This window comes from Neovison vison, chromosome 11 (assembly GCF_020171115.1).
Source record: "Neovison vison isolate M4711 chromosome 11, ASM_NN_V1, whole genome shotgun sequence".
NCBI classification, from domain to species: domain Eukaryota; kingdom Metazoa; phylum Chordata; class Mammalia; order Carnivora; family Mustelidae; genus Neogale; species Neogale vison.
In genome coordinates this window covers 161,465,461-161,479,746 of record NC_058101.1, presented here as the reverse complement: position 1 = coordinate 161,479,746, position 14,286 = coordinate 161,465,461, and the positions used below count along the sequence as shown (strand labels likewise).

The 14,286-nt window shown below is 36.3% G+C and overlaps 1 protein-coding gene across 2 annotated transcripts in view; it reads right to left on the bottom strand.

The window, feature by feature from the left end:
- Positions 1-1,354: 1,354 nt before the first annotated feature.
- Positions 1,355-14,286, bottom strand: part of KCTD9 (potassium channel tetramerization domain containing 9) — a 43,980-nt gene continuing 31,048 nt past the window's right edge. For both annotated transcript variants that reach the window (XM_044225122.1, XM_044225120.1), the window contains exons 10-12: positions 6,319-6,424; positions 5,447-5,580; positions 1,355-3,284 (exon numbers count right to left, since the gene is read on the bottom strand). In XM_044225122.1, coding sequence (XP_044081057.1) covers positions 3,168-3,284; positions 5,447-5,580; positions 6,319-6,424 — 357 coding nt within the window. In that variant the 3' untranslated portion in view covers positions 1,355-3,167. The remainder of the gene's footprint in view (positions 3,285-5,446; positions 5,581-6,318; positions 6,425-14,286) is intronic.

The following is a 14,286-nucleotide window of genomic DNA, read 5'->3' as shown; positions in this document are numbered from 1 at the left end:
TGGTATTAAACTTTTGAAACATGTTTTGCAATTTTGGGATGAACACAGCCACATAGTATAAAAATACATACAGTATGCTTTATGTCAAATCTGTGTCATATTCTTAGGGCACAAAGATCTCAAGGGCAAAGGCCAGATTCATTTTCTACAGTATCAAATAAGAGATCAAACATGCAGTTAATGGAATTTCGATGTTTATTGACAAACTTCGAAGCTTTTTATAGTTCCAAGGATAGACCATTTATCATGAATGGATTTTATGGTTGTCATGAATTTTTCCTCAACTTAGAAATTTCCAGATCTTCAAGTGTATGGCTTTAGAGGGAAAATGGTTTCACTTTCAACATTATCAAAACTATTAAAGTGTTACAATAATGACTCTGTAATCTTGATGAGTGATGGATACAACCCTCTTTTTTGCCTAATGTAAAATCTCAGCAGGAGGAATCCATGGTGAACTCCTGCTGGCATAGTTATAAATTGTGAAAGGCTTTCAGAGAATTAATCCTTGCATTAAGGTGCTTTGTACAGAAAATGTAACCACTTTTCTTCACAGAGGTGTACCTTTTAATTTTAAAGATAATACCTCCTTGGAAATTTAATGAAATTCTAGGGCTTTTCATTAAACATGATTTGAAGCTGACATGGGGGTAGATCTACAGTGTAAGTCACCAATTCATGAAATGAGCAACTGGAGAAAATATTCCAAGTCCTGATTTTAGATAGTAACCTTTGTAAGAAAATGAATCTGCAGTATTTCCTACTAAATTTTTTTTGAAACTGTAATTAGAAGAACTAGATTATATTACAACCTGAGTAATTACACAAGTACTGAATTTTATCCATGTTGGTAATGTTAATTTAGGTTTAACCTTTTTCTAGTCTCCCACCCCCACCTGTATTTTTACCCGTGTACAGACATGTTCCATCACTAGGTTTAATAGAAGTTTTACTATTTTGAAACCCCTCCCTCAAAATCCTCTCTCCCAGGTGTTAGGTGAGAATGTTTTGGGGAAAATGTTCTTAACCTAATAAAAGCTAACTTTTAATGTTCATCAGCTGAAGAGTAACTCAAATTAACTCAAAGTATTACTGGAAGGCAGTCTTGTCTTTTCAGAATTAATGAGATCTCTTTGTGTTGTTAGCATGGTGGATTTTAAAAAGAGGGTCATAAAATAATCACACTTTAAGAAGTAAATTTGCCTGAATGGCACTTTCAAAGAGACTAATCGGTTTTAATTATAATGTTGCATTTTCATTTCCAACCCGACCCTTGGGGCTGGTCATCAACATATGGTGAAGAAATGTAAGCAAATTACAAGTGCTGATTTTCAAAAACATGACAAGAAACTCCTTTTCAACATTTCACATCATTTATTAATGCAGTATACATTAGATCCAAAATCTGCAGTTTCTAAGCATACCACGTTTAGCTCTTTCGGATTCTTCTGCAGTTTTAAGTTATGTCTACAGAGGTACCCTTAAGTGGATGAACAACACGTTCTATAATTATTGAAAATATATAGTACAGAGTGAAATGATTTAAATATAATTTAGGCACATATTGATTATGAAAATAGATATCTCTCAATACAATACTTCTCTGTCTTGGTAAAAATAATAAAGCAAAGAAAATAATTCATTTCTGAAGTTGCTTTCCCTCACTGGTAAAGGTCCGATCTCCCACTATGCATATTGTACCTTTTACTGTTAAGGAAAGCTTTGCATATGTATATATAGAAGAAGCTACGTAAATATTGAAGACATGTCATTCTCCCAGAGGAGACAAAATAGTTTTGAATGATTCATTGCTTCAAACTGATGAGTCTGCAGAATTCAGAACCTATTTGGACACAGCTTATATCCCTGTTCTTGGGGCAGACAAAAGGACACGGGTTACTGGTAAGGAGTAGAGGCCCTGTCTCTGCTACCGCAGAGATGAGGACTCGAGAAAATAAGTCTAGAATTGATTTAAATGAAACCAGAAAATAGAAGTCAAAGACAGGTGCTGATTGGTATTACATCTTGGACCAGCCAAATGCCTTTACTCTTATTTCAGTTTTTGGTGGCTATAATCAAACTGTCAGTTTAAAGTCCCCTCATTCCCCACTGTAGGGTTTTAGCTGCAGTTATGGTGCTGCCCAAAAGATGACTGCCATACTCATTCATATTTTATTTATAGCTTGGATTGCAGTGGACTGGGATTTATGCCTATTTCTAAGCTAGCCCTGTTTAAACTATTTGGCATTTGAATTAAATTAATAATGCACCTTGGTTTTTTGGTTCTGACATATCTTCCTATGCTTATTTTGACTATACAGGAGGAAACAAGGCGAGTAGTGTAAATTGATAAAATTGCCTGGTCTGGCGTTGAGTGGAAGCTGCTTTGAATGAAATTCTAATGATGCTCTTTAAAAGCTGTAGCAATAGGTAAATTCTTTGTCCATCTGGAGACTGTCCATCTGGAGAATTCCACCTTAACTTGAGCTGATAATGATGTCTTTTCTTTCACTCTGTCTCAATCAGTAAGAACTGAGGATTTAATTTAGCTACTGCTTTGTTCTAAAAAATAAACATGATAAAAATGAACCTGAAAAGAGAGCCTTGGGGAATCTGATCTCACCATATTCACACAGCGTGACAGGTATTTAAAGTAGGGGAGTACATCACTAAAGCTATTAATAAACCTGAACTCTGCAAAATTTTCATAAAGTTTAACAATTTAAATATTCATACTGCATCTAAAGATTCAATAAATATAATTGCATATGTTGTGCTTTTCATAAATTAAAATCCTCAAGTACATTTCAAACCAAGATGGTATTTCCACATCATGCCTATTTAAAAGCAAATAAAACGGATCCTATTCCTGGTCATAAAGCCAGGAAAATCCCTGTACCTCCACTCAAAAGGCAGCAAGCTAATCTAGCTTCCCTACATCTATTACATGAGTGCTTCTCCATTAAAACCAGAATGTGGAAAAAAGTCACTTTTTTCCTTTATGCACCTCTGAGAACAAGCATAATCCTTTAAATGGTTGTTTTTTTTTTTTTTTTTTTAATTCTCTTACAGTGTTATTTCTTCTAGACAACTGAGTGGGTGGAGAAAAAAAAACTGATAAGGAAAATATTTTGCATCTTGGACTTCTTCCTTCAGCACTGAAATTCTCATCTGACACTTTGTGACATGTGCAGTGGTGTCAGCATCTCTTCAAATATAGCTCCCTTCACGTTGGAACCTCTCAGGTTGGCTTCTTGAAGATCACAGCCAGACAGATCACAATTCTGTAAGACAAAACCAATATCCACGAAATTTGGGTGCAGGGTGAGGGCCTTCTCTGCTCCCTCTCAAAATGATTCCCCGGGCCCATGAAACTCATGTTATCATGAAAATCAGTTATTTTTGGAAAACTTCTGTTTTAGGAAGAAAGTCAGATTTTCTTCTATTGGATTTCTTTTCTCTAGGTGATGCTCAGGCTGACCATCACAAATAGAGATAAACAAAGGTTACAGAGGAAGCATGTCTCTTCTGTTCATATATTTAAGAATCAGTCATTTAAAACCCAGAATGGACTCCAATGTAATAAATTTTATCTGTGCAAATTACTATAATCCAACAACAATAACAAAAGACCTGAGGAGGGCTGGGAAACATCATTAAAAAACATCTGAGCAAGAGATTTTACTTACAAAATTAAATTATGTAAGAGATTTTGCCTTTCCTCAACTTGAACTTTTTTATAGCAGGGAACTGCCTTTTTTTAAAATCCCAAATTATATGCACAGTTCAATGAGTTTTAATAAATGTATATAACAGTTAACTACCACCACAATTGGAAGTTTTTAAATTGCTCCTGCGATCACAGTGACAGATGAGACAGATTTTGGATAAGTCCCTGGAGATGTTGGGCGATGGCACATAACCATTTAGGACAGAATGTCACCAGCTGCCCTTCAACAGTCAACCTGATTAGTCTTTGCAATCATTTGCAATCAGGAAGACTTTGACTACATGGTTAACTAAAACCAAGGGTGGGGGGATCATCATCTTTGATCTGACAGTACCAAATAATAAAAAATTAAATAACTGTGCTTATAATAGGTTTATACTTTTGGCTTTAGGCTGATTATTTTTGCCTTTAAGTTTAATGGGGCCTGCTACTCTGTTGTTAACTTCTATCAAGAGAACTGGCAAAAACATTAAAAGAAAAAAAAAAACAAGCCAAATTTTGACCTACTATTCTCTCCAGTCCAATATAGGCCAGATTTTCTGGGATAGGGCTGTACTGTTCAATATGATGGCAATAGCCACATGTGGCTAATTATATTTACTTATTTACTTTTAAGGATTTTATTTATTTATTTGACAGAGATCACAAGTAGGCAGCGAGGCAGGCAGACAGAGAAAGAGGAGGAAGCAGGCTCCCCGCTGAGCAGAGAGCCCAATGTGGAGCTTGATCCCAGGACCCTGGGATCATGACCTGAGCCAAAGGCACAGGCTTTAACCCACTGAGCCACCCAGTCCCATGGCTACTTATATTTAAATGGATTAAAATGAAATAAAATTTAAAAATCTATTTCTCAGTTGCACTGGCCATATTTCAAGTGCTCAACAGCCACGGGGCTGGTTGCTACTGTACTAAACAGATTTAGAACCTGTCTAGCATTGCAAAAAGTGCTATTGGACAACATTGGAGTCTGATCAATAGCCCTTAAGTCTGCTAGCTGCATTTGCAATTTAAGACAACACAGAGAATTCTGATGAAAGAGATACATGGACAAAATTAAAATCTCAAGTTGAGATTCAAAAAGAACATGATTCCAGTTTAGAACAGGCTTGCTTTGAACCTGATTTCAAACCTGGATATCTTTTAAATTTCTCAAGTAGTTAAAAAAATAATGTGACCCCATTCAATTCTGCTTGGAATTAAAACTTAAGAAAAACACAATGAAGGGTTGCTGGGTGGCTCAGTAAGTTAAGCGTCTATCTTCAGCTCAGATCATGATCTCAAGATCCTGGGATCATGCCCCACATTGGGCTCCTTGCTCAGCGGGGAGCCGCTTCTCCCTCTGCTTGTGCTATCTCTGTGTCAAATAAATAAAAATCTTTTTAAAAAATCCACAATAAATTAGATTAATAAAGACACCCATCAAAACTGCTCTACCTGAAGGAGACCCAAGGAAAAGAGGAGAAAGGAAATCAACTTAGAGTGAATGTCAGATGAATCTCCAAATCTGAGACTGGCAGCTAGGACTTGTGTAACTGAACCCTGCTTTGGGGTTCAAATTTGTTGAAACAAGCAATTGATAAGAAAACATCCCACCAGCGGTGCTGACATGCTACCTGCCGGTTTTTACCAGCCAAGTACTTTATGATTTCAATAAATTTTCATGAGATACCCGGTAACTGTGGATTCACAAAAACTCTTAAGAAATTGGTGACTCACCTCTAAATCCGTTCCTGCCAGAGTTGCTCCTCTAAGGTTACAGTTCTTCAACTTTGCATTTTTTAAAGTGGCAACTCTCAGGTTAATTCCTGTCATTTGACTTCCTTCCATATCCACACCTTTCAGATTAGCACCTAAAGTGAATATATTTAGGGAGTAGTTGAACTTAAAAATATTTATAGTCCTCTACCTTCAAAAAACCACAGGATGACTTAATGGAGGTGAATGATGACAGGCTCCTTTAACTTTTGGAAAGAACTCTGTGAACCATAAATCTCAGTCTCTCAACCAACTTCCACACAGAAAGAGTTCACTGTTAAAAAAAACTGTTTGCTTATACTATGAATGAAGAATGTTTTAGTCAATATTTTTGAGGGAAGGATTCAATTCAGTCTTAGACAAGTAGCGTTTTTACAGCAGCCTCTGGAAGGTTATAAGGAAGGGAAGCACCCTGTGTCCCTAACCTGCAACGAAACCAAGTGACCAGTTCACTGACACAACAGTCACCAGGCATTCATGAAAAAAACATTAAATCACAATGACAAAAACTGCCTGGCTTTGTGCAAACTGAAATTCATTTTAATCAGTGTAAGAGTATGCTGTTTAGTTTCCAAGTTTGAGATGCTGGTATTTAATGCTCCAACTAAAGCCTTATTCATGATCGAAGGCTGGATTTTCCCTAACTTCTTGCCTAACATATGACTGAGACCAAGAAAGAATTTACTCTTTTGCTCATTCTCCAAGTATGAGGACAGAAGAAATCTGTATCTTCCTATAGTGGTCATGACTTCCCTGTAACAATTATTTTGTTGGGCTTTTTACTTCATGATTTGCTTTTACCTTAGACAGTGTAATTATAGATAGAAGCTTACCTTCTAAATTGGCTTTAAGACCAGAAGGATCTTCAAAATTACACAGTTTCAAGGATGCTCCTTCTGCATTAGAACAGAGCATCTTGACTCCTTGGAGATTTGCACACTGGCAAGGAAAAGAGAGAAGTCCATGTTTTAACATTCAGAATTTTGTTTGGGCAGGAAAAAATTGGCTCAAACAGTAAAAGAAAAGATAGACAAGGGGTGGAAACTCAATTCCATTCATTCACCATCAATTATTTTCTATTTACAATGAAGACTTTTCTCACTAGACCCAAAAAGAATTGAGAACTATTTTAAGAAATAGTGGTTTTTTTTTTTTTTTTAAAGATTTTAGTTATTTATTTGACAGAGAGAAAGAGAGGTCACAAGTAGGCAGAGAGAGAGGGGGAAAAGCAGGCTCCCTGCTGAGTAGAGAGCCTGATGAGGGCCTCGATTCCAGGACCCTGAGATCATGACCTGTGCCGATGGCAGAGGCTTAATCCACTGAGCCACCCAGGTGCCCCAGAAATAGTTCTTTTAAAAGAACCATTTTAAAAGAAAGAACAGCCCAATTAATATGTCCATTTTACACAAAACATTAAGCATTTAGATAATAGTTGGGAGAGTCAACTGTGACATCCTACTTCTACTTCCAGGAACAGCCCTAGTTGTGACATGAGAGCTGAAATGTATGGGTAAAGAAGGCATAATCTTGTCAGGGGTAGGGATTTCTCTTCCTTATTTCTGTAGGAATCAACTTGATGTTCAATCCTGCTATGACTACCTTCATTTCAAAGGTAAGAATACTAAGGCCAACAGTTCCAGGCATCATCTGGCTACAAAACACTACAAACTGTTGTTGGCTCTTTCTGTATCAACCACTACTATACAACATTGACAACCCTGAACACCCAAATTATAGTGCAAAATACAAAACTAGTAAATAGTAAACTAGTAAAAAAAAAACTAGTAAAAAAAAAAAACTAGTAAAAAACTAGAAAATATATGTTAGAATTTTAAATTATGTTAATTTATCTCTGAGGATTCAATGTCATCAGATCAGAACTCCAACAGCAACTGGATAAGGCAGGAAGCTATAAAGGTGACATTAACATTAGAACTTCACAATTGTGACCAAAGTAGATGATGAACGTAAAGCTGTCTTAAGAACTGTAAGGCACATACATACAAAAATGTAAGGCACTATATAAATGATAATTGTAGTTGTCATTAAAACTACAACAGTGAATCGGGGCACCTGGGTGGCTCAGTGGGTTAAGCCTCTGCCTTGGGCTCAGGTCATGATCTCAGGGTCCTGGGATCGAGCCTCACATCGGGCTCTCCACACAGTGAGGAGCGTGCTTCCCCCCTCTCTCTGCCTATTTATGATCTCTGTCTGTTGAATAAATAAATAAAAATCTTTAAAACAAACAAACAAAAACACTATAATAGTGAAGATTTCTAAAATCCTAAGGTTGATCAAGTTATGTTATTGCCATACCTAACAAAAAAATTGTATTTTATACGTGCAATTCCATTTACCCCACAGCAATTCTATGGAAAGGGAAACATGCTACAGATCATTTCAAATCATAGAAAATTGAGAAATGCACATATACGTTCCCATCTCTGCCTTTGCATTTACACAAGGTAGTACAGAAGCTCAGACTAAGTGGTAAGATAAATGAGGACCTGGAAGGACAAAATAACTAAGAGATGACTCTATTTTATTTTCTAACTTTTTAAAAAAAGATTTTATTTATCCATTTGACAGAGTGAGAGAGCACAAGGAGAGGGAACAGCAGAGGGAGAAGGAGAAGCAGGCTCCCTGCAGGGAGCCCGGTGTAGGACTTCATCATGGGATCACTGGATCCCATGACCTGAGCTGAAGAGAGACGCCCAACCAACAGAACCACCCAGGTGCCCCAATGACTGTATTTTAAATATTAAAATACTAACCAGATTGAAAGCTGAACGCGCCCGATCTCGTCTGAAGATAAATGTCTTTGGCTCTCTGTTGTGCACCCAGGTAAAATATGCTGTAACTATTATCAAAAGTTCCCAAGGTGTCAGCACAGGGAGAGCACCTTGCAGTTAGGTGTGACTGTAGCACCAGCAACAGGCTGGGGGCTGGCATCTGGTCTGACCCAACTATAAGCCCAAGGTGGCCCCAAACTGTGCACTCAACAGTACAGGGACCAAACCCTGCCCACAAGGAAAATGCACTGAAGCAGCCAACCAGACTGAAGGCAAAAGCAGCTCAGCCACAACAGTAGGGTACCTGCAACACATAGGGGAGACACCTCTGCCCAAAGTGCCTGGTTCTGGTGAACAAGGACCATTGAATTACAGGCCACTACAGGACCTCTTCTTCCTAAGGCCACTACTTTTAAGAGCAGGAGACAGAGCTGATTCTTCTAATACATGGAAACAGATACAGAGAGTTAGACAAAATGAGGAAACATAGGAATATGTCCCAAATGAAAGGATAGGACAAAATCACAGCTAAATGCAATGGAAGTAAGAGCTAAATGCAATGGAAATAAGCTATATGCCTGATAGAGAATTCAAAGAAATGATCATAAAGAGAGTTACTGGATCTGAGGAGAGAGAAGGATCTCAGTGAGACCCTTAACAAAGAGAGAGAAAATATAAAAGAACCAATCATAGATAAAGAACTGAAATTAAAAATACACTAGAGGGAATAAACAGTAGACCAGAGAAAACGGAAGAATGGAGTGAGATGGAGGACAGAGTAATGAAATCAACCAAGATGAACCGCAAAAAGAAAAAAGAAAAAAAAATTAAATTACAACTAAGGGAACTCAGTGACATTAAGTGTAGTAACATATGCATTACACAGATCTCAGAAAGAGAAGAGACAGAAAGGGGGCAGAAAATTTGTTTCCAGAAATAATAGCTGCAAACAACTTGAATCTGGGGAATAAAAGAAAAATCCATATCCAGGAGGCACAGAGACCTCAAAAGAATCAACCTGTGAGGGTTCACACCAAGGGACATAATAATGAAAATGGCAAAAAGTAGTGATAAAGGGAGAATTTAAAAGCACCAAGAAAAAAAAAAGTCATATACAAGGGAAACCCCATAAGGCAATCTGCTGATTTTTCAGCAGACACTGGAGGCCAGAAAGGAGTGGCATGACATATTTAAAGTGCTAAAAGGAAAAAACCTGAAACCAGTTATGCTCTTCCCAGCAAGGCTTTCATTAGAAATAGAAGGAGAGAGAGAGTTTTCCAGACAAACAAAAGTAGAAGGCAGTTCATCTCCACTAAACCAGCTTTACAAGAAATGTTAAAGGCAATTTTTCGAATGGAAAAAAAAAAAAAGGATATTATCAGGAGTAAGAGAATTAGGAAAGGAAAAAATTTCACAGGTGAATGCAACTATAATACAAGTAGTAGATGAATCACTTATAAAACCTATGGAAGTTAAAACACCAACACATTAAAATCCGTTATACCCATAAAAATAAATCAAGGGATTCACAAAATAAAAGGATAAAATATGACACCATCTAAATAAAATGTGTGTGTTTGTGTGTTGGGGGTGGGGAGGTGAGTAAAAAATTTAGTGCATTTAAGATTGGTTCAAACTTAAGCAATCACCAACCTTATGCAGATACCTGTTCATATAAGATGTTATATATGAACCTACTGGTGACCACAAATCAAAAACCTATAATGGATATGCAAAAAATAAAGGGAAAGGAATCTAAGTAAATCATTAAAGAAAGCCATCAAACCACAAGGGAGAGAGCAATAGAAAAAAGGAAACAAAGAACTCCAAAAACAATTGTAAAACAAGTAACAAAATGGCAGTAAGTACATACATATCATTAATTACTTTGAATGTAAATACACTAAACGCTACAATCAAAAGATATAGGCTGGGGTGCCTGGGTGGCTCAGGCAGTTGAGCGTCCATTTCTTGGTTTTGGTTCAGGTCATAATTTCAGGGTACTGGGATTGAACCCAGCTTCACAATCCACATTCAGCACGGTGTCTGCTTGAGGATTTTCTCTCCCACTCCCTCTGCCCTCCCCTCACTGCTCATTTTTTCTCTCTCTTGTAAATAAATAAATAAATAAATCTTAAAAAAAAAAAAAAAGTAGGCTGATGTAATGTAGGCTGACTGACTGGCTAAAAAATCAAGAACCATCTATATGCTGCCTACAAGAGACTCATTTAAGACCTAAAGACACATGCAGTTTGAAAGTGGAAGGGTGTCTGGGAGGTGCAGTCAGTTAAGTATCCAACTCTTAAAATTAGGTCATGAGCTCAGGATCTTGGGGTTGAGCCCCATGTCAGACTCTAAACTCAGTGGGGAGCCTCTGCTTGGGGATTCTCTCTCTTCCTCTGCCCCTCCCCCTGCTCACTCACCCTCTCAAATAAATAAATCTTAAAAAAGAAAAAAAGAAAGTGAAGGAATCGAAAATCATTTACCATGCAAATGAAGTGAAAAGAAAGTTGGGGTAGCAAAACTTATAGCTTAGACAAAATAGAATTTAAAATAAAGACTGTAACAAGCAACAAAGGACACTACTACATAATGATAAAGGGAACAATGCAAGAAGAGGATATAACAATGGCAAATATTTATTTGGAGCACCTACAGGAACTATTAACAAACATAGAATGAAAAAAATATATAATGCAGTAATAAGTACAGGACTTTAACACCCCACTTATATCAATGGATAGATCAACCAGACAGAAAATCAACAAGGAAACAGTGGCTTTGAGTAACACATTGGACCAGATGGATCTAAAAGTTATTTTGGAACATTCCACCCCAAACAGTGGAATACACATTCCTTTCAGTTGCAAAGGGAACATTCTCCAGAATAGATCAAAAAGACTGAAATCATACCATGCAAATTTCCTGACCATAATGGCATGAAACTAGAAAACAGTGGAAAGAACACAAATACATGGGAGATTGAATAACAAGATACTAAACATGTTAATGTTTATTAACATGTTAAACATGTTAATTGCTAATTAGCATTAGCAATCTAGTAACATTTTCATTTTACATGGAGAAAAATGAAAATACAATGGTCCAAAACCTTTGAATGAGCAAAAGCTGTTCTCAGGGGAAGATTATAGCACTATAGGCCTACCTCATGAAGCAAGAAAAATCTCAAACCTAACTATACACCTAAAAGAACTACAAAAAGAAGAATAAACAAAGTCTAAAGCCAGTAGAAGGAACGAAGAGTAAAGATTAAAATAGAAATAAATTCAAAAGAGACTAAAAGAACAACAGATCAATGACACCAAGAGCTGATTCTTTGAAAGGTTCAACAAAATTGATAAACCTTTAGCTAGACTCATTAAAAAAAAAAAAAAAAAAGAAGACACGAATAATATTTTTTTTAAAAAATGAAAGAGGAGAAATAACCACTGATACACCACAGAAATACTAAGGATTTTAAGAGATTACTATGAAAAATTATGTGCCAATAAATGGGCCAACCTAGAAGAAATAGATAAATTCCTAGAAATATAGATTATCTCCCAAAACTGAATCAGGAAGAAATAAAAAACTTCAACAGACTGCTTAGTAGCAATGAAACTGAATAAGTAACTGAAAAACTCCAATCAAACAAAAACCCAGGACCAATGGCTTCACAAGTGAATTCTACCAAACATTTAAAGAAGAGTTAATACCTATTTTTTTTCAAACTATTCCAAAAACTAAAAGACGAAGGAAAGCCTCCAAATTCCTTCTGTGAGGCCAGTGTTATTACTGATACCAAAACTAGAAAGACTACAAAAAACCAAAACAAAACCACAAGCCAGGATCTCTGAAGAACGCAGATGCAAAAATCTTTAACAGTAGCAAACCAAATTTAACAACACATTAAAAAAAACTGAATTCACCATGATCAAGTGATTTATTTCCAGCATACAAAAATACAAATAATATTTGCAAATCAATCAACATGACGTATCACGTTAACAAAAAAAAAAAGTAACAACCATATGACCATTACAATAGATGGAGAAAAAGCATTTAGCAAGTACAATATCCATTTATGATAAAAACCCTCAACAAGGTAGGTTTAGAGGAACACACCTCAACATAATAAGACCATACTTAAAAAACCCACAGCTAACATCATCTTTAACTGGGAAAAACTGAGATCTTTTTCTCTAAGATCAGGAACAAGACAAGGATATCCACTTGAACCACTTTCATTTAAAATAGTACTGGAAGTTCTAGCCATAGCAATCAAACAAGAAAACAGAAATAAAGGGAATTCAAATTGGTAAGGAAGAAGTAAACTTTCACTATCTGCAGATAATATGATACTCTATATAGAAAACCCAAAAGAGTTCACTAAAAAATCCTAAAACTGATAATTGGATTCAGTAAAGTCTCAGGATACAAAAATGAATATACAGATATCTGTTTGTATTTCTATACACTAATAATGAAGTAGAAGAAAGAAAAATTAAGAAAACAATTCTACTTATAATTGCACCAAAAAGAATAAAATATCTAGGAATAAGCTTAACCCAGGAGATGACAGACCTATATTCTGAAAACTATAAAACACACTGATGAAACAAACTGAAGATGACACAAATAGAAAGATATTCTGTGCTCATGGATTGGAAGAACCAATACTGTTAAAATGTCCATACTACCCAAAGCAATCTAGAGGTTTAATGCAATTCCAATCAAAATACCAATAGCATTTTCCACAGAACTAGAACAAATAATCGTAAAATTTACATGGAAACATAAAAGACTCTAAATAGCAATCTTGAAAAAGAACAACAAAACTCAAGGTATCACAATCCCAGATTTCAAGGTATAAAACAGAGCTACAATAATAAAAATAGTATAATATTGACACAAAAACAGAAGACAGCTTAACAGAGCAGCACAGAGTGTAGAAGAGGCCACACTTTTATTGTCAATTATTCTATGACAAAGGAGGAGTGCCTAGGCAACTCAGTTAAGCATCTGACTCTTGATTTCAGCTCAGGTCATGACCTTAGGCTGTGAAATCAAGCCTGCTCAAGATTCTCTCTCCTTCTTCCTCTGCCCTGTCCCCGTCAAAAGAAAAAAAAAAAATTTATGAAAAGGAGGCAAGAATACACAATGGGAAAGATAGTTTCTTCAACAAATGGTGTAAGGGAAACTGGACAGCTTCATGCAAAAAAATGAAACTGGACCACTTTCCTAAACCATACACAAAAATAAACTAAAAATGGATTAAAGACCTAAATGTGAGACTTGAAACTGTAAAAATGCTAGAAGAGGACACAGGCAGTAATTTCTTTGACATCAGCCAAGGAAACATTTTTCTAGGTAAGTCTCCTTTGGCAAAGAAAACAAAAACAAAATTAAATTATTGGGTCTACAAAAACAAAATTAAATTATTGGGTCTACACCAAAAGAAAATACTTCTGCACAGCAAATGAGATCATCAATGAAACAAAAAGATAACCTACTGAATGGGAGAAGATATTTGCAAATAACATATCCCATAGGGGGTTAACACACAAAATATACAAAGAACTTATACAACTCAACACAAAACAATAAATAATCCAGTAAGAAATGGGCAAAAAATATGAATAGACATTTTCCCAAAGAAGACAACCAGATAGCCAACAGACACATGAAAAAATGCTCAACATCATTCATCATCAGGGAAGTGCAAATCAAAAATCAAAACCACAATAAGCATCACCTCATACCTCTCAGAATGGCTAAAATAAAAAACACAAGAAATAACGAGTGTTGACAAGGATGTGGAGAAAAAAGAACCCTCATCTAGTGTTGGTAGGAATGCAAACTGGTACAGCCCCAGTGGAAAACAGTATGGAGGTTCCTCAAAAAACTAAAAATAGAGGGGTGCCTAGGTGGCTCAGTCAGTTAAGCATCTGACTTTGGCTCAGGTCTTGATCCCAGGTCCTGGGATTGAGTGTGGAGCCTAATGTGGGG